The sequence below is a fragment of the Corythoichthys intestinalis genome, chromosome 3 (assembly GCF_030265065.1).
Source record: "Corythoichthys intestinalis isolate RoL2023-P3 chromosome 3, ASM3026506v1, whole genome shotgun sequence".
Taxonomy (NCBI): domain Eukaryota; kingdom Metazoa; phylum Chordata; class Actinopteri; order Syngnathiformes; family Syngnathidae; genus Corythoichthys; species Corythoichthys intestinalis.
In genome coordinates this window covers 8,459,687-8,479,951 of record NC_080397.1, presented here as the reverse complement: position 1 = coordinate 8,479,951, position 20,265 = coordinate 8,459,687, and the positions used below count along the sequence as shown (strand labels likewise).

Genomic DNA, 20,265 nt, shown 5'->3' with positions numbered 1-20,265 from the left:
TTTCACTCTGATTATTTGCACAGACTGAACATAGGGCTATCTCATACGCATTTTATATTTGTTTATTTAGATTTTATACTTGCAAGTCACTTTTGAGATTTTAACTTATCATGCACTGCAAAGGGAAACGCTCCACAATTTCACTGTACAACTGTATAATGACAGTAAAGGGCTATTCTATTCTATAAGAAGTTGTGATTGTATACAGAATTAATTCGAGATTTAATTTATATATAATAATTGATTCTGCATGCTTTCCTCAAGTATTATGTTTCTGATGTGAAAATTGAGTGATTTATTAGCTGTTGAAAACATGCAGTAATTAAAAAAATAAGTTGCTATTTTGGGCAAAAACTTGATATGTTAAATATTGCTATTGATCCTGAAAATATAGGTGATTATCTCAGCATTTGGTGATTTTTGTGCATCTAGTGTAAAATCTGAGAATTTTATAGCCATTTTAGGTTTTGTTATACAGTGGGGCACATAAGTATTTAGTCAACCACTAATTGTGCAAGTTCTCCCACTTGAAAATGTTAGAGAGGCCTGTAATTGTCAACATGGGTAAACCTCAACCATGACAGACAGAACGTGGAAAAAAAACAGAAAATCACAATGTTTGATTTTTAAAGAATTTATTTGCAAATCATGGTGGAAAAAAAGTATTTGGTCAATACCAAAAGTTCATCTCAATACTTTGATATGTACCCTTTGTTGGCAATAACTGAGGCCATCCGTTTTCTGTAACTCTTCACAAGTGTTTCACACACTGTTGCTGGTATTTTGGCCCATTCCTCCATGCAGATCTCCTCTAGAGCAGAGATGTTTTGGGGCTGTCGTTGGGCAACATGGACTTTCAACTCCCTCCACAGATTTTCTATGGGGTTGAGATCTGGAGACTGGCTAGGCCACTCCAGGACCTTGAATTGATTCTTACGAAGCCACTCTTTTGTTGCCCTGGCTGTGTGTTTGGGATCATTGTAATGCTGAAAGACCCAGCCACGTCTCATCTTCAATGCCCTTGCTGATGGAAGGAGACTTTCACTCAAAATCTCTCAATACATGGCCCCATTCATTCTTTCCTTTACACAGATCAGTCGTCCGGGTTCCATTGCAGAAAAACAGCCCCAAAGCATGATGTTTCCACCCCCATGCTTCACAGTGGGTATGGTGCAATTCAGTATTCTTTCTCCTCCAAACAGGAGAACCTGTGTTTCTACCAAAAAGGTCTATTTTGGTTTCATCTGACCATAACACGTTCTCCCAGTCCTCTTCTGGATCATCCAAATGCTCTTTAGCGAACCGCAGACGGGCCTGGACGTATACTTTCACGTCTGGCAGTGCAGGATTTGAGTCCCTGGCGGCGCATTGTGTTACTGATAGTAGCCTTTGTTACTGCCGTCCTAGCTCTCTGCAGGTCATTCACTAGGTCACCCTGTGTGGTTCTGGGATTTTTGCTCACCGTTCTTGTTATCATTTTGACGCCACGGGGTGAGGAGGGTGTTGAAAGTCCATGTTGCCCAGAGACAGCCTTAAAACATATGCCCCAAATAAATTCTTTAAAAATCAAACAATGTGATTTTCTGTTTTTTTTTCCACATTCTGTCTCTCATGGTTGAGGTTTACACATGTTGACAATTACAGGGCTTTCTAATATTTTCAAGTGGGAGAACTTGCACAATTAGTGGTTGGCTAAATACTTATTTGCCCCATTGTACTTATATAAAAAATAATTAATCGGGATTTTATTAGGGAACGACTTTGAATTTTTTGATGCTGCTGCTCATGGAGACTCATATATGGATAAGGCCTGTTTTGGTTTTAGGTCGGTAGCAGCTTTGGTTTTGAAAATATTTGAATTTGAAGTTTGTGATAATAGGCCCCCTACGGACCGGCCCCGTTTCCCGTGTCATGTCAACAGGTTATTAAGTCTATGGATACTGTGAGGTACAAAAAGGTACTGTTTACACAATAATAACAAAAAACTACTGGAGACAAAATAGCGGATCATGTAAATCACCCGGGGACTCCCTGTATTCTTGCCTGGCACGGCTAGACTGTTCTCCCTGTATTTTTCAAACACTGAGAGAAAAGTCTGGGAACCAGCCCATTAACGGCCTCTCGAGCAGGTACAAACTCAATCGACAAATCAGATTCGTTTATTTGCATGACCTGTTCTTAATGAGTAACGTCACTCTTGCGTGTCAGAAGTCGTCTCAACAACAACACAGATGGTGAACAGGAGAGCCGAGAATATGTTCCAATCCACGGTAAAATCAGTTTTAAATGACCAAAAACACATCGACACGAGTCATTGACAACAGTCTGTCTCGCGCTAGCCATGTTGAATAAACTCCGCTCTCCTCGTATGTTTACTTCCGCGCGCAAGTCCCTCGTCCTGCCCTCGTCCTTTTACTAATGTCAGGTCTGCCCGTCGCTGATTGGTCCACTCCGCTGTCTGTTTGCTGTGGCTTGCTCCGCCCTGGAAATTGTATCCGTTGAATGGTGGCCAGACTCAATAGCTGGAACAGCGGTGAGTCTGGTGTACCAGGCAACCTGTATTCCCAAATTGTTTTCACTGTAACCTATTAATTTTTAAATCAGCTTTATTGTACTTTTGTTCTATGTTGTGCATGTTATGGCAAAGCTTTACTCGATAAATTGATGACAAAGGCTTTCTATTCTATTCTATTCTATTCTATTCTATTCTATTCTATTCTATTCTATTCTATTCTATTCTATTCTATTCTATTCTATTCTATTCTATTCTATTCTATTCTATTCTATTCTATATTAAACTTCATTACCAAAACATCCATTCATTTGCAAAACATTGAAAACCTAAGAAGACTGCAACTGAGGACATTTGATCCAAAACTTTACTTGAACCTAATGAAAATGTGTGACCAGAGGTGGTGGTTGGATTCATTGTTCCAATCCTTTAAATCCTCCTTGAGCTCCTGGGAGGTCGCACATGCAAGAGGAGCTGCTCGGCAGCATTTTGAGGGGGCTGCACAAAGCCCACACGAGGGAGGAGGACACACCTTCAAGTCCAGGGCTGCTGCAGCTCCACAGTGCGACAGAGGGAGGCATTCCCCTTCCCCCCCAATCGCATTCTCCCCCTCACTCATACTAGAAACTTTCATTTTCAGGAAGTCTGCACGCTCACAACCTACACGAACGCGCGCAATGGGACGCAGAGCGAGGATTTGAGGGGACGCGCGCAGGTGGAAGACCATGACAGATACTTTCTTGTCCTGCAAACTTCAGTTATTTTTTTTAACAACCGCAGTCCGGGATGGAAAGACCTCCTCTGCCTCATCCGGACAGGAGTGAATCCCCCCAAGAAAGAATGAAGTAACCGCTATGGAGCCGGACAATGCCCCGCACTCCGAACTCAAAGGAGCCGGGGGGTGAGTGAGTCGCCTCTTCTTATAATGCCTGCATATATTCATTTCAAAGTCATTTCATTCATGCATTAAGATGTTCACATGATGTTTTAAGCATATGGAGCTGCAAAAACTCCTCACGGACACGTTGTATGTGAGAAAGTTCCATAGGAAGTTGCAGGGCAGTTTTTTCATCGTCCTCTTTTGGCGTCTCAACTGGGATTTTGTGCCAAAAAAGATGTATGAGAGGAGGAGACAAGTCTTGCTTATCTCTCCTCCCACGCTGCGCATCATCTTCTGTTTATTGGCTGCAGCCCAAAAAGGGAGGAGAGAGGAGGGGGGAGCAAAGTGTTTCACTGGAAGTGTACAGTACTGTACATACAGTGTGAGTGGTGTACACACCCCCTTTTCTTTTTGTTTTAGTTTAGCAATGAGAGAGAGGGAGTCCTGAGTGGGATTTAACCCTTTAAAGGGCAAGTGACTATTTTTGGTAATTAAAATGAATACATACTGTCATACTTAACAGCTACTGTATAAAGACATGGCGTACACATACGTGGACAGACATTTTGGGTCTACCAAATGTTAATTTGGCCAATTAGTATATCAATTATGATTATTAATAAAAATATGTACACATTAAAAAAAAATCCAAAACACACAAAAGTTTTTTTTTGGTTTTTTTTTAATTTTTGAAGTCACTTTCAGAAATAGAGGTCCAATCCATTTTGACTGGGAGAGGCTGACTGGCAGCAAACGATCGCTGTCAACCCTCCCAGTTGGATAGGACGTCTAGCAAGGGTGCAGGTTAGGTCTCTACATTGGTAGGGATGATATATAACAGCAAAACCTGCATGTACACTTTTTGCTGGGGCCGGGATATCAATAAGACAAAACAGGTTGGGTGAACGGGGGCTCAGGGCTACATTTCCTATGAATATTACCCTAATTAATTGATAGGCTAAATGATCAATGCATAATAAATCTCGATTGATTTATACTAACTTTCATGTGTATTGGTTCAGGTGATACAACTTTGATTCACTCTTCTGTTTTCAACAACTACTAAACATTTTGAATTGCAAGTCCCTTTATTTAAAAAAACTGGGAGGTTTCCAAGAATGGGTCTACTCCTGGGGGACGCTGGAGCACCGCTAGACTCAAACTAAAGTATTGTAATATAAAAGTGATTTGGAAAAAAATTAATGAAAAAAAAAAAAAAAAATTGAGATAGCCAAGGACTTATCCACAACTGAGGCATCCTAAACTACCACAAGACTCAAACCAAAGTACTCTCATGAAATTCGGATGTGTGATTGAATTTGTTTTTTTCATGTCAGTTCCTGTTTCTGTCAGGATCCCTCTGAAGTGGAGCCATTCTTGGATAGCTCCCCATTTATTTAATATAGGGACTTGCACTCTGAAGCCACAGTGTTGCATTACCTTAATGCACATAGTGCAAACAATGATCCAAATGACGGAAGGCTAGCTTGACTTAGTTGTTCCTTGTGGAGGCTGGCCTGACCACAATAGTTTTGCAGGTTATCAAGTTCACAGTTGAAAGTTACGCTAACTCTGATGCAGGTTACACTTTCTGTAGCAAAATTAGTAGTGTTTCCCCCCACCTCCCCAACATTGACATCTTTTTACATTACTAACAGTGGCTGCAGCTGCTGGCCGAAAAAAGCTTCAAATATCCCTCCTCATCAATGGGGGCGGAGGAGGCGGCATGTTGTTGACATGAATCTGTTGGGGTTGTGTGAGTGTGTGTCTGAGTGGCGGTAGGGGGGGGATGGACTGCCACATTCAGCAATTGGGAAAAGGGGTAAATGTAAGTCTAACTATAATGAAAATAATTCACTAAATAATGGTTGGGTCGCTTCCATCCTTACAAATAAGGAGGCTTAAAAGTTGGTTAGGACAATTAGAACACCCTGAATAGTTGGTAGTGTTATGTCCCTACAGTCCCTACACAAACCTACGCCCTTGACGTCTAGTACTGTCAATGGGAGCCAGTGTTGTTAATCTTACTTTATGTATGATGTAACACAAATTTCCGTGTAAATTGGAATTAACCCTTTAAATACCCCAAAACAACCCCCAAATTAAAAAGAAAATATCCAAAAACATGTATTATACGTCATTGTACTGTCCTTACCAAGACATGGGAGCTAAGTCCTAGCTAGACAGTAAACTAAGCTCCAAAATGATGATGTCAGACGTCTATGTGGTTTGCTGACTTTATTCAGCTACTCATGACATCAACACGTGCAGAATGAAACTAAACTAAAATGAAATTAAATCATTCTCATCTTCAATAACAGCAATTCAAATCTGCGTTTACAAGTAGCTGCTGATACAGCAATAACAAATATTAGCATGTATCAGTTAGCGTCCGCACATCAGAAAAAAACAATCACACAAACTCACCCCAACTATTCGACCACAATTGAAAATGCACAATAAACAGTACAAAAGGGGTTATATACAGCTGTCGCCTCTGGATGCTTCACAAGCAGAAAATGTGCACGCAGACTGTCATTCTGCCACTCGGCTGCTCAATGTGTGCGTGTGTGAGGTGCGCGGGCGCATCTGTACATGCGTTTGCTTCCTGTTGTACGCTTCTTGCACCAAAAATAAATCACACACGCAAAAAAAAAACACGATGAGGCGCAGGCGTCGTAAAGTTGAAATCACGTAAATCGGGTCCGTTGTAACCCGGGGACTACCTATACTTACAGTTACAAATTATAGTTATAAGTTAGTAACTCAGTTACCTCATTGGAAGAGTAACTAGTTACTCAGTAACTGACTTTACTTTTCATGTTCTACACGCTATTACATAATACATTAGGTAACATGTTCCACATCAAAGATGTTCATATTCACTGACTGATTTGAACAGATTTTTAAAATTCATTTTTACATTTTTTAAATTTCACCTCTATAAGAGTGTAAAAGTATACAAAATGTAACTTTCAAACGACACGAGAAAAAAAAGCCTTTTTGTTTTTCCTGTTCTACTGAACCTGCACCGAACAGTGACCATGACTTGAGTGCATCGTCACATCCCTAACATATATCGATATATTTTTCAATATGCAGGTGAGGCTCTGAATCTCCTGCCTCTCCCATCTTTGTTTTGATAATAATTAAAAAAAAAAAAAAAAAAACGTCACTAAAAGGTTCATGGATACATGATTAAGAAATGTTTAGGGCAAGTGACTACCGGTACTTTTGGTAATAAAAAAATATATGATTGAGGTCTACTGTAGCCTATTGTAGCATCTACAAAGACAACACCAACTTGGTGATGATAATGCACACTCAGCAGGAAAATAGTACATTATTTTCAATTAATTATACCCACCTGGACGTCATGAACTCTATGTAAAAAAAAAAAAAGGTGCCCGCCACGCTAAACGCTATGGCTAACGAGAACACGAATGCTATGCTAACACTCCGAGCCACCAAGCCAAACATCATTGCGTTTGGAACGTCGTCAACACCTTTCCTCCTACCCCTTCCCGTTCTGCTTCCATTCACATCCTCATTAACGGTAACAGCGTTACAAAGATGGGAACAGTAGTTAATTATATTGCTCACCAGTGTTGTCATGGATTACTTAAAAAAGTAATTTAATTACTGATTACTGATTATACCTCAAAAAAGTAATCTAGTTACTTTACTGTTTACTTTATTATCAAAGTAACTGAGTTAATTCAAAAGTAACTTTTCAGTTACTTTTTACCAATTTCTCTCCTTTTGCTGCCTCAACATAAAAATAACAGAAAAATGTAATCGCGTGTAATTCAGTTTTTCACATAAGGCTTAATCTTTGAGTTAGCGGGGGTCTAATTAGTCGATGGAGTTGATTTCAACCACCATTGACTCGCCCTAGCTTAGCCATTCCGGAGCCCTAAGACTAACAAATAACTGACAAACTGCATGGAATTTGTTTAAATCAACTGCAACGACTAATTAAACCCCCGCTAACTTAAAGATTAAGCCTAATGTATAAAATTCTGAACATGAAATAAAGACCTAATCGTTAAAATGTTGTCTATAAATGTTGTAAAGCAATAAAACAAACAACAAAAATTAATGAAATGAACAAAAATCGTACAATGTACAGTTTTCATAATGGGTCGAAATCATTTTTCGAACAGATCATGTGACTAGCACCTTAGTGACTATCCTTTGCTTTGCTTAGCCAAAACTACATCAGAGGAGGCAAGATGGATATTTAGAATTTCTTTAAACCTAAACTTTCAAACGCTACCAACAACAACTTGAACAGTTGATTGAACTCGAACAGTGTCAAGATGTGTATATATATACAGTATTGGCCAAAGGTTTGGAGACACCTCAAAGGTGGATACTTTGAAGAATGTAGAATACAAAACCTGTTTTCAGTTATTTCCCTTTTTTTGCCATTCCACATGTTCAATCATAGTTTTGACGTCTTCAGTGAGAATTTACAATAGTAGTAAAAATATATAAAACGCAAAAATTATTACGTGTTTCCAAACTTTTGACTTTTGTTTCAGAGTCTTCAACATGCTTTTCCCCCAGTCCCACAAATGTAAAACTCTGCCTATGATTACAAACTCTAACCATAAAAAGTACACAATTACATGTATTATGAAGGCTTGCTACAAACTGTAGAAGTGCTAACTGTCTCTATACCTGTCGGCTTTGTTTTGAGTTTTTTCGTGTTGTGCTGTAATTCCAAGTGCTTCCTTGTTGAACTGGATGTCGAGTTTTTAGTGGTCAACAGTCTTTCTGAGCCAGCGCAGAGTTTGCAACGCACAGAGATATTTTTGTCATCTTTACTGGACGGATATGTGAAATAATGAGCAAATGCAGCCGTTTGTTGTATCTCTCCGGCTCCTTTACTGTTAGCATCCTGATAGGTAGCCAGGCTATGTCGTTGACCGCCGTGGCAGATGGCGCGCACACAGCATGGCAATACACGTGACCCGTTTTTTTTTTCCGATGAGAAAACGTGAGATGTGATGTCACTCCCAAACTCAAGAGCAGTATTTTCTATTCAAATGCTCTTCGTACATGACAACAGTATTCTTTATTCTACATACAGTATGAGGCAACAACAAAATAGTAACGCACAGGCACTGAGGAAACTAACTTTAATCAGATTACTGGCTTGGAAAAATGAACGCATTAGATTGCTCGTTACTGAAAGAAAGTAATCAGATTACAGTAACGCGTTACTTAGTGACTGACAACACTGTTACTCACTACTGAAAAAAATAATGCCATTAGAAACGTCATTATACTCTAATGCCGTTATTAACAACACCGATGGCAGCCTATGAGTTAAACAAGTCCCCTATAAAGAGTTAATGGCAGTTGCACAAGTGGTTTGACCGCTGGTTTTCAGCAGCACTCTGGGAAAAACCGCAAATGTAATAAAGCCCCTGTATTACAAGCGCAGTTACCGAAGCGCACGCAACCACATTGTCAGCTATGGGAGAGTTAAAGTGGCATTTAAAAATATTCAAATTAAATAAATAAAATCAGTCTGTGTGAAGCCAACTCCGTTATCACGTAGAATGTGAAATAATTAAAAAAGAAAATATACTGTTAACTCTTATAGCAATGAAAGAGTATGAGGGTTTGAATTTAAATCAAATGTGGAGAGTTTCTGGAGTGTTTTTGCTGATTTTCTGACTTTCTGCCAATGTCTCAAATATGCATGTTTGGTTCCTTGAATACTGCAAAAGTTGAACATGAAATTTCAATTCAAACAATTTCAGTTGAAATTTTAATTTTGATGTCAAACAAACAAAAGTTAACATTTAAAACATAAAATTCTAAGTAAACTGGACTAATAATAATAAATAGTTTGAACTCAACATTTTAAGTCAGGGGTCTCAAACCTGTGGCCCGGGGGACAATTGCGGCCTGTGGGACAGTATTTTGTGGTCCCTTACTTCACACATAAGTTAAGTGCTTATGCTCTTGGCTTATATGTACTATTTTAAAATCAATAACAGCACAAGCTAGCAAAGCTTAGGCTCATGATAGTTTTCAGTGAAAAAGTGAATTAGAGACAGTCAGATTGACACCAGGTGTCAGGAAAATGTATCCTGCCACCCAGTCATTCCTGCCGTCAAGACAAAAGTTTTGTGACTAACGTAGTCAATTACAGTGTTGTTAATAACGACCTTAGATTGACTAATCTAATTAATTACTTTTCCGATCTTTGCAATACCATTACCATTACTGAGGATGTGAGGGGGCGCGTTACTACAATTTGGTTGGATGAACGCGAGTTGTCTGATTTTGTCACAGCTGCCGACAGAGAGAGAGAGAAGAGCGGGAGGAGGAAAGGGAGTGGTGACCCCTTTGCAAATGCGTTGATGATTGGCTAGGTGGCTAGCAATTTTAGCATAGCATTCGAGTTCTCGTTAGCATTTAGCGTGGCGAGCGTCATCGTAAACTCTCGGGCAACTTTTTTTTTTACATACAGTTCATGGTGTCCAGGTGGGTACAATTAATTGAAAGTAATTTACTGTTTTACATGATCTTCACCAAGTTGGCATTGTCCTTGTAGATGCTACAGTATAATACTTTTTTTTTTAATTACCAAAAATAGTCTGTTGCCAAAATATTTTCTTGAGTGACGTATACATGAACCTTGTGTGATGTTTAGAATGGGAATCTGAGTGTCCTATTGGTCTCAACAGTTATAATTTATCACATGGGAGTATCATATGCTCACGTTGTGAGTATTCTTTGTGTCTCGCTTATTAGGAGAAATCAGCGAGCAGGAAGGGGTAAAGGCAGGACAGAAAGGAAAATAGAAAAGGAGAGACAGAAGAGAAAAACAAACAACAATAAGAAATACATTAAATACCTACACTAACTATGAATACTGAACTGCTATCGTAAGCTAATTGTATTTCCGGTGGACACCATGTAGGGTTCCTGGTGACCGAGGAGAAAAAAGAGGGGGGGGGGGGGGGCAGTCAGAAAAAGATTAGGTGGGGGAGTGTACACAAATCAGCAGTATGAGGTGTGGAACCCAGTATTATGTGAATCACTTGTAAGGGTGGATATGTTGACATCCTATTCTATGCTGCCTGATTGCTAATCCTGGCACCGATATTTTCTCTACTTGAGGGTGTGTAATCGCACCCAGTGTGTGATGTTTTTCAATAAAAACAACGAGAGCAAAGACAGGAGAGGCAGGATACCCAGAGCCTCACCAATACACATATTGTTAAAAAAATAAATAAATAAATAAAAAAATAAAAAAAAAAAACACACACAAGTCACGGTATAGGAGTCATGGTTCCGTGCGAGTTCAGTACAACAAGAAAAACAAAAAGGCTTTTATTTCTCACAGCATTTGAAAATTAAAGTTTGTATACTGTTACACTCTTTTAAGGGTGAAATTAAAAAAAAAATCAGTTAATGTAAACATCTTTGATATGAAAGATGTTATAGAATCAGGGGTGCTGGAAGTCACTCACAGCAGGGGGTGCTGAGAATCTATTTAATTTTTTCCCATCCATAAACAGCTGTTCCTGTCCAAATTTGTCATGCTCGCGCGTTTTCTCCATACAAGGCGTGCACAATGGCAGTACAATTGCATGCTGGATAGTTTATCTTCTACTACTAGGCTACTACAAAGATACATTTTTTGATAGATTTATACAAATCGACAATCCTTGATCGAAGGTCTTCAGACAGCTCTTTTGACCGAGCCATGATGCACATCAGACAATGCTTCTCATCAAGACAATTCTTACCAAGTGTGTGTCTTATAGCGTGCAGGGCAGCTTTAAACCACTCATCGGCAATAGGGCATGCACTGGACTTAATTTTTTTTTTTTTTGTAAAAATTGGTTTCAATTGCTCTTTAAGTCTCTCTAGGCAGATGGTTCACTCACTTATTTTCCCCCCTTCTGTCATTGTTTGCATACTATCCTCATTAAAATATGAAAACCTATAAATGTTTGGGTGGTTTTAGTTAAAGCAGACAGTTTTTACATCTGTGTGATTTTGCAAAAGATCAGATCACATTTGATAGGGATTTTATGCAGAAATGTGAGAAATTCCAAAAGGTTCAGATACTTTTTCATACCACTGTACTTGTAAAATTAGTCAATATACAGTTTAATGCTTTGCTCAAACAACTGAGCTAAAGACTCTGATTGACCGCCCAGTTGACAGTTCATGTTTACCCCAAATATTTAGTTAGCATGACTAATTGGAGATTTTATTATTTTATGGTGTACATTGCCCCTTGGTTTACATACAGTACACATTTGAGCCATTCATTCATTTTTCATTCATTTTCCATGTGCTTATTATATATGGATGAATGGATGTTTTGTATAATATGTATTTTTCCCTATGTCCTAGGAGAGTCCTGATTCTTTGGACCATTCTCTGTTGTACCTGTTCTCTAACACTAGCCCAAAGTGAGTATTTCAAACACCAAAGCAAATATGCTTTTACTCTTTCTTTTTAATGGCTACTCAGGGGTTAAAAACAACATTATAGTTATGGGGAAAGAGTGGCAACACCATAAAAATTATAAAAGTTACATTGCATTTTTGCAGGCATCTTCATTTCTAGTGGAGGAAGCCTCAGGCAGTCTGCTTCCCTCTCCAATATGCAGGCAAGGCAGTAAAAGTAGATCATTAGATAAAAGAGCAAATTTAGTTGAATATTAACAATTAAAATCCATACTTTGCTTGAGCAAGATTTTTTCTTCTGTTTCTGTTAGATATGAATTTTTAACGGGATGGGGGGGTTCTTTGTTAGTGAAGCCGGCCCCCCTTCCTGTCTGCACACTGCTACTCTTCCTGTGTCTACATTTATTTCTGCTCTGCTCAAGTCAGAATTGTTTTTAAAGCAGCTTCCCCCAAGAACTTTCTGGAGAGAAAACCCGTGCATATTTAAGGTCTTTACATAAGCTCAGAGTTTCGACACCGCACGTACTGAGCGGATTAACGTACGGCATCCAAGATGAGCTGATTGGCCCTGGATGATTTTCCGACCTCTTGAAGCTAAACACAGCACCTTTGTTTGACAGCGCCACACCAGAGGCAGCAGCTCAATGGTGGAGAGTTTCCAACTTTTTTGATGTCAGACTTTTGAATAGAATAGAGATTCAGTTTTGAAATTCAAATCAGATTTCCAGTTTTCCCCCTGCAAAGGATTATACAGCATCATAAAATGCCTAAAAATGACCCATATCTCTCTCCCATGAGTGGGGCGCCAACTAGAAAATCACAGCAGAGTTTTTATGAGATTCTTATTGTGGCTATCATCTTTATTTATCTGTACACTAATGGATCTCTTAAAATAACACTGCTGTCCTCTCCTGGGACCCGTTCAGCGTGCATTTTCGGCAATGGTTTTAATGGTGACTGGTGTAGCTACAAATGGATTTATCATCCTGCAGCGGAAAACGCATGCATTGGTTTCAAGACTGTGTACTAGTTTTTTTTTTTTCTTATGCCTTTTGTGAATCTGAAACACATGATGTTTATAACGTCATTTAAGAAAGAACGTCACCGCACAAATGGTTGTACAAGAAATGACTATAGTTGAATTTCAGTTGAACAATGTGTGTTTTACTTTAGGGGTGGGAACCTTTTGGTATAGAGTATATAAATACGATATGTTATGCGATCTCTCAATATGGCGATACAACGATTATCGATATATTGGTCAGGAAATAATTCTAGGATATTCTACAAAATAACTATTAAACAGAAAAACAAGCTATCTTCATCCTTCTGCTTTAAGTTCATCCATGGACTTTATAATGTATTGACGGGACACTGGGTCGATTCATAGGGGGCCTATCTCCGTCAAAGCTGACCTAGTGGAAAAACCGACAAAGAGCTTTTTAGGTTGAAAATTCTTGTGAATAAATGCTTAAATCCCTGAATTCTTTATAGATATGGACGTTAAACAGTCTCGATTCTTGGTTAAAAGCATAAAAAAACGGCCAGTTAGCATTTATTTTACGTAAATATGTCAAACGTGCTGCTAGCCTTTAAGCCACTGTTGCACCACCTAATCACTACTAAGAGCTTTTTAAGTTGAAATTTTTTTGTGAATAAATGCTTAAATCCCTGAATTCTTTATAGATATGGACATAAAACAGTCTCAATTCTTGGTTAAAAGCAAAAAAATGGACAGTTAGCATTGATTTTACGTAAATATGTCGAAAGACTGCTAGTCTTTAAGTCAATGTGCCGCCGCCTTGTCACCACAAAGAGCTTTTTATATTGACATTCTTGTTCAAAAATGCTTAAATCCCTGAATTCATGATAAAATATGGACATAAAACAGTCTCGATTCCCGGTTAAAAGCAAAAAAACGGGCAGTTAACATTTATTTTACGTAAATATGTCGAATGTGCTGCTAGTGTTTAAGCCACTGTGGCGCCGCCTTATCACCACAAAGAGTTTTTTAGGTTGAAATTCTGTGAGTAAATGCTTAAATCCCTGAATTCTTTATAGATATGAATGCAAAACAATTCTCGATTCTTGTTTAAAAAAAAAAAAAAAAACGGGCCGTTAGCATTTGTTTTACGTAAATATTGCAAGTACAACGCCAATGCTGTAGTGGCTAATTTCCCCCATTGATTTTTTCACGTTTCAAAAAGCATGCATGGTACGAAAAATATTACCTTGAATCCTCGAACAAATCACTCCTGAGACAATCCTTCCTTTTTGTATGCTGTACAGCTTTTGTACTTTTTCAACCTAAATCCGGCGTAGGTACGCTGTATGTGTTTGAGAAGAACTAAGACCGACTGCGAATAACTGAAGCGGAGTGTGGGACAGCCCCCTACGAAAAGAGGTGCCGCAGTGTCTGGGGAATCTGTCTCGTCAATATAATTATGAAGTCTATGGTCTATCACTACTAGACGTCTGATCCATTTGAACTGAGAGGGTGACAGCGAATAAACCCCTCACATTTCAAATGGGCCCCTTCCACTTTTAAGGCTGTCAGTGGCAGCAGTTGCCAGGCAGCGAGGTAATTTTGGACCATTTCAGGTCAATACCTGTTGATTTTCAGTCACTTCTTGTTGAGTTTGGGGCATTTTGGGGTCACTTCCTGTTGATTTTGGGACATTTTATGGGCCAAAACAGGAAGTGACCCAGGAATCTCCCAAATGAATAGGCAGTGACTCAAACTCAACTGTGGATGCTCTAGTTTCAAATGAACGAACATTCATTTGCCCTTCCCAGCCTTAATGGATTGGGCATCGAGCGCCATCAGAAGAGCAGCCATAGAGCTAACTGAGACACTACTATGGTAGAAGATTTTGATAGCAACTTATTGGTTCCTTATTTCTTTTTTAACAATGACACCTTTTTAAAACAATATCTCGATTCTTGGTATGAGCGCATAAATAACCTTTTGGAAAGCAAAGTGTCATAATATATAACCATTTCGATTTTTTTGTCACACACAGACATGTACTGAACCCTCTGAAACATTGTAGGAATCAATGTAGGACACAAAGATGACTGTCTATCGCCTGCAGATGAGATCAGTGTTATTAGCATGTACAGCAGTGCAAAAAAATCCCTACTCTTCTAAATTTATACCTGCCAAAATGCGTCCGCCAAATTATGCAAGTGTCGACTCTGGTTTTCCTTCGCAATTTCTTGAAACATGTTAAGCTTGCCTTTAAGACTGATAGCCCCTAGTATAAATTATCTTCATGTGAAAGAGGGTTGGTCAAAATATTTAGGTATGCAAATACTAACTTTCACGTTTGTGACTACAGTTGTACTAATGCATCAGCTGTAGAGGTTTTTTTTTTTCTCAGGGTCAACAAAAAGTTTGCTATCGCCTAAGGCAGAAGTGGGCAAACCGGTCCACAAGGGCCATAGTGGGTCCTGGTCTTTGTTCCAACTGATCCAGCACAGACAGTTTAACCAATGAGATTTCTGCTGAAACAAGACACCTGACTGCCATCCAACTGATTGCGCTTGCAAGACACCGATTGGTGAAAAGGTTTCCTCTTGATGGGTTGGAACAGAAACCCGCACCCACTGCGGTCCTTTGTTGAATAGTTTGCCCAACCCTGGCCTAAGGGACAACCCAGTGTTTGTTACCTCTACCAAGTGGTTGAATTTTTATCACACTTTATAAAATACAAAAACAAAGAAAGGATCATTATATAAAACAATGCAGTCAACTTTGAAGTCAGCCATTCCTCAGTCAAAATTGGTTTAAAACTCTACCACTTGCATCCATCGCCGTCAATGGTAGCCAAAGAGTTAATGATGTCACGAGGTAGGCCAGGCAATTTGGTATACATACGTTTGTTTGGCTAAAATAGTACCGGCATTAATGAAATGGAACCTGGAAAAACTGTCTTTTATTTACATTTTTTTCCCCACTATTACACATCTCAAAATTGAAGAATCATTGTCTGTCCCTTTAAAACCTCCAACAGATGCTTATATACTACTGCATTTATACTACAGTAAATGCCTTTCTTATTTTAGGATTGAACTTACTCATAAACTGAAAAAGCGCTATATTACTGAAACTTACTGAGCAACTTAATTTTTTTGTAAGGCAAAGGGAAAGCTCTGAATACACTCTGTAAGCGGAACTATATTGGCAGGCAAAGAACAAGCATATTTTGCGTTGTTTTGAGATTTTTTTCTTGGTTAAATTTTAGTTTTTACAGTTGGATTTTTATAGTATCCGCAGACATCTGTTTATGTTGGTAGAATTGACTGTCTGCGCTGGAAAGATACAACTGAATAGCCCAATGTGATTTATGGGTTTGTCTGTGTTGACCTAAACTCAAAAATATTTCCTTGAGGTGCAGTATCTCAAACATGCATTCAGTGCAAGCAACTGCAAAGAAATGTTCTTACTTGTGATTTTTCAGTTTGATGTTTAGTAGTGAAAAGTCACTGACTTCTTATCTCTCTATCTTTTGAAGATGTAGATATTCTGCAGCAGCTGGGTCTCTCTGAGCAAAGGGCAGACGGGTCGACATCTTGGAGCTCTCGCTCTGTCCCGAATGGCATCATCCCCTTCAAGTCTGGCGTTATACTCACCCCGAGGGCACGCATCCAGGTGCCTCTGCGCACTGTCATCCCTGCTTCCTATACCACGACCAACCTCTCCCTGATTCTCAGTCTGTCTGTTCACCGCATCAACAGTGCCTTTCTGTTTTCCATTGTGTCCAAGAGAGGGAAAGTGCAACTCGGTGTGCAGTTTATACAGGGTAAGGTCCTTGTTTACGTGGGCCACAGAAACTCTGTCACATTCGACTATGATGTATACGACGGCCGGTGGCACAGTCTGGCCTTGGAGGTGAAAGGTCTCAGAGTGTCCTTGCATACATCTTGCGGAAACAGAAGCCTCCATGCAGATTTGCGTGCCAAAAAAGTGGAGGCGCTTGATCCGAAGGGCTTGTTCCTACTTGGGAAAACAAACCACAATGCAGTGCCTTTTGAAGGCGCTATCTGCCAGTTCGACATGTATCCGTCAGCAGAGGCAGCTCATAACTATTGTAATTTCATTAAGAGACATTGCAGAGAAGCCGACACATATCGGCCTGTCTTCGCACCACTGCTACCTCTAATTTCCATAGAACCAAACATGACTCAGACAAAAGCACCGGCATTTACCGCGCTATCACAGAAGACCTCAAAACCTACTTTATTCTCATCTGAGCAATCTACTGTTGTAACAACTGATCATTTGCTGATTGAGAATGAACCATCTGTGTATTGGACCCTTGAACCGACTGTTGCTGCTGTGTCCGTCAGTAAAGCAGAACATCCGGTGTTGGAAAGACCAACTGTCATCACATCTGTCTGGACCAGTACGACACCACCAACGAAGGAACTAAATTTTCAAACGGGTGACGACACAAAGCGGACAGATGCAGACCCTCTTCTTGGACAAGGATTTAAGGATGTAGCAACCTCTACAAGACCACTAGAAACTAAAGTTTGGACCCAAAGCGAGTCCACAACGTACTTGCTCCAGAATGAGCAACTGTCCACCAAAAAACCCGAGCCCAATGTAACCAGTGTACAGGACATCAAAACCAAGCCAGTTATACCCATCACTCCTGAAGCCTTAGATGACTTCCAAACATTTGACCTGGAACCAACCCTTGTCTCACTGTTGGCGGGACCACCTGGGCTGAAGGGAGAACCAGGACCTCCGGTGAGTTTATGGCCAAATGTCATTCCTTTCAAACCTGTGTGCAAGTGTTCCTGGTACATTTCTATCAACAGTGTTTATTTTAGAAATGATTATGATTAATCAGACATTTCACAACTCTTGGCTACTGTATGTGCATGGGATAATCCTTAATACGACTTTATTTCAAACTCATACACAAGGCCAAGCTGGTGGCTTTAATTCTGCTGACGTGGCTATCAAAAAACATCTCCAGGGTTTGAGCTTTTTGTAAACCTGGACCACTGTGTGCTGATATCTTCAAATTAGAACGTTTGTTATCCTTGACTTCAGTTTATTGTTCTTGAATTACTCTGTACTTGTCAAACCAGAGAGAAATATCCCTTTTAGCTCCGCTGTAAATAGGTAGTACTGTAAATAGCCTTGACCTGTTTATTCCCTTGGTCAGTGGCTCGCAATAAGGTGTTGGATTTCTCTGACTCATTCCTCGACAAAAGCACACTATCAGATAGCACAATAAAGCATTTAAACTGTAACATTTTGAACTTTGTCCTTTTAAAGGGCTACAGAAAGAAATGCATCCCCTTAAAACACACTAGTGTCACTGATATAACCTGGACGAGGTGTTTACTTCTTACAGAAATACCTGAAGTAATTTTTTGAATGAGGAAATAAATGTGCTCCATGTTCAGTGAAGTTAGGTAAACAGACCTAATAGGCATGATGTAGTGCTGTTATTTGATCTCTTTGATATTAATCTGCCTTTTTATCATTCCATGAACAAAAGCAAGCAGGGCTGATTTTCATGCTTGCAGCTATCCCAGCCTGATTAGTGCTACGCTAGCTTAGGGTGACTCAAACATCCTCTTTTGCCCGGACAAGTCCTTGTTTCACATCCTCGCTGTAGCATCCGGCCGGGTTTTATAAATTCATGAAAATGTCCGGTTTTTATGATTTTTCACAGGACCAATTTGAAGAGAATCCCTCCTGCCGCTGGGGGGAAGCACCTGCCTGCGTTGACGTGGCTCCTACTAGTAGGGAGGGAAATAGTAATTATTCTTCTTGTTTTTGTTGGCAGTTTACCCCTGTATCATGGGGCATTACTGCCATCTACTGGGTTGACGGTTTGGCAAGAGATCAGGCAGTTACAGACTAAAATAAGGAGTAGTTCTAAGAGACGTGGCTCCATACACCTTTCTGTACTTTATCTCCTGTTAATGTTGATCATGTGTCTTCTGTTGTATATTGGGTTATATGCAGTGTTGTCACAGATTACTTGAAAAAGTAATTTAATTACTGATTACTCATTATACCTCAAAAAGTAATCTAGTTACTTTACTGATTACTTCATTATCAAAGTAACCAAGTTACTTTAAAAGTAATCTATCAGTTACTTTTTACCCATTTTTCTCCCTTTGCCGCCTCAACATAAGAATGACAATAGAAAAATGTCATCACATGTAATTGACTTTCCGATGATTGAATTTAAAGGGGAACATTAGAATTTTGCGCTAGCTTAGCCACTCCGGAGCCCTGAAACTAACAAATATCTGACAAACTGCTTGGAATTTGTTGAAATCAACTCCACCGACCAATTAAACCCTTCTAACTCTTAAGATTAAGCCTAATGTCAGAACTTCTGAATTTCGGGTTATGTTAACAGCATATCAGTGCCAATGTAAAACAATGCAAACTGACGGAACAATAATCAACAACACACAAGCGGATTGTACAGTGCAATAAACACAAAGGTGGTGGCGGGCGTGGATGCGCGGGCACAACCCGGAAGTACTCCTCTCAACACACACGCAGTCAATTTGGCCACAAAACATGGCGGCAAGTAAGCACTTTACACTCAGTCGGACTTACAACACATCCCACAGATGCTAAACAAACACATCACCTCACGGCATGAATGTGCAACACGCATATGATGTAAACAAAGCTTGCCAACTTGGAGCGATGACTGCCCATCATTGCTACGGCAAAGCTACGAAACGGCCGCGCATGTAGGGGGTCCAGCCTTTTGCTGATACCCTCCAGAATGAAGGAAAAATACTCACCTTCATTCATGGATATCCACAGATCAACATTCCCTTGCATTGTCTCAATACTCGGCGCGAATGTCCACCCACCTCAGTCCCACAACACGTGACGCGAGACCAAAACAGGAAATAGTTAAGAGGTTGTCATGGAAACACTTACCGGGACCCTTTTATTTTAGCATTGTCTATTCAAAATGCTCTTCGTACATGACTACAATATTCTTCATTCTACATACGTTATGAGGTAATGAAAAAATAGTAACGCAGAGACACTAAGGAAACTAACTTTAATCAGATTACTGGTGGAGAAAAATGAACGTGTTAGATACTCGTTACTGAAAAAAGTAAGCAGATTACAGTAACGCATTACTAACTAACGCGTTACTGACAACACTGGTTATATGTGTACACAGAGATGCAGTATATTTTAATAGTCTTGTAATTGTTCTGCGTTCGTGTATTTGGTTTAATGTTAGTATCAGTCTAAGTAGCTGTGTTGGTTATGCCTCAGGGTTCGCTAATTGGGTAGCTATCAGTGAGCTAAGGCGCAGCAAGGCATTATGAGAAATGTAGTTTTGAACTGCTGCATTTGGAAACATGCAGGTTGAATAGTTTGTCAGTTTATTTCGGTTATTGTTTGCGTG

General features: G+C 39.6%; 1 protein-coding gene across 3 annotated transcripts in view; it reads left to right on the top strand.

The window, feature by feature from the left end:
* Positions 1-3,200: 3,200 nt before the first annotated feature.
* The window catches only part of LOC130913048 (collagen alpha-1(XXVII) chain B-like), a 159,476-nt gene continuing 142,411 nt past the window's right edge, over positions 3,201-20,265 (top strand). For 2 of the 3 annotated variants that reach the window (XM_057831324.1, XM_057831322.1), the window contains exons 1-3: positions 3,201-3,413; positions 11,787-11,845; positions 16,360-17,600. In XM_057831324.1, the coding sequence (XP_057687307.1) occupies positions 3,367-3,413; positions 11,787-11,845; positions 16,360-17,600 (1,347 nt within the window). In that variant the 5' untranslated portion in view covers positions 3,201-3,366. The remainder of the gene's footprint in view (positions 3,414-11,786; positions 11,846-16,359; positions 17,601-20,265) is intronic. The other variant, XM_057831323.1, reaches the window with a different exon arrangement.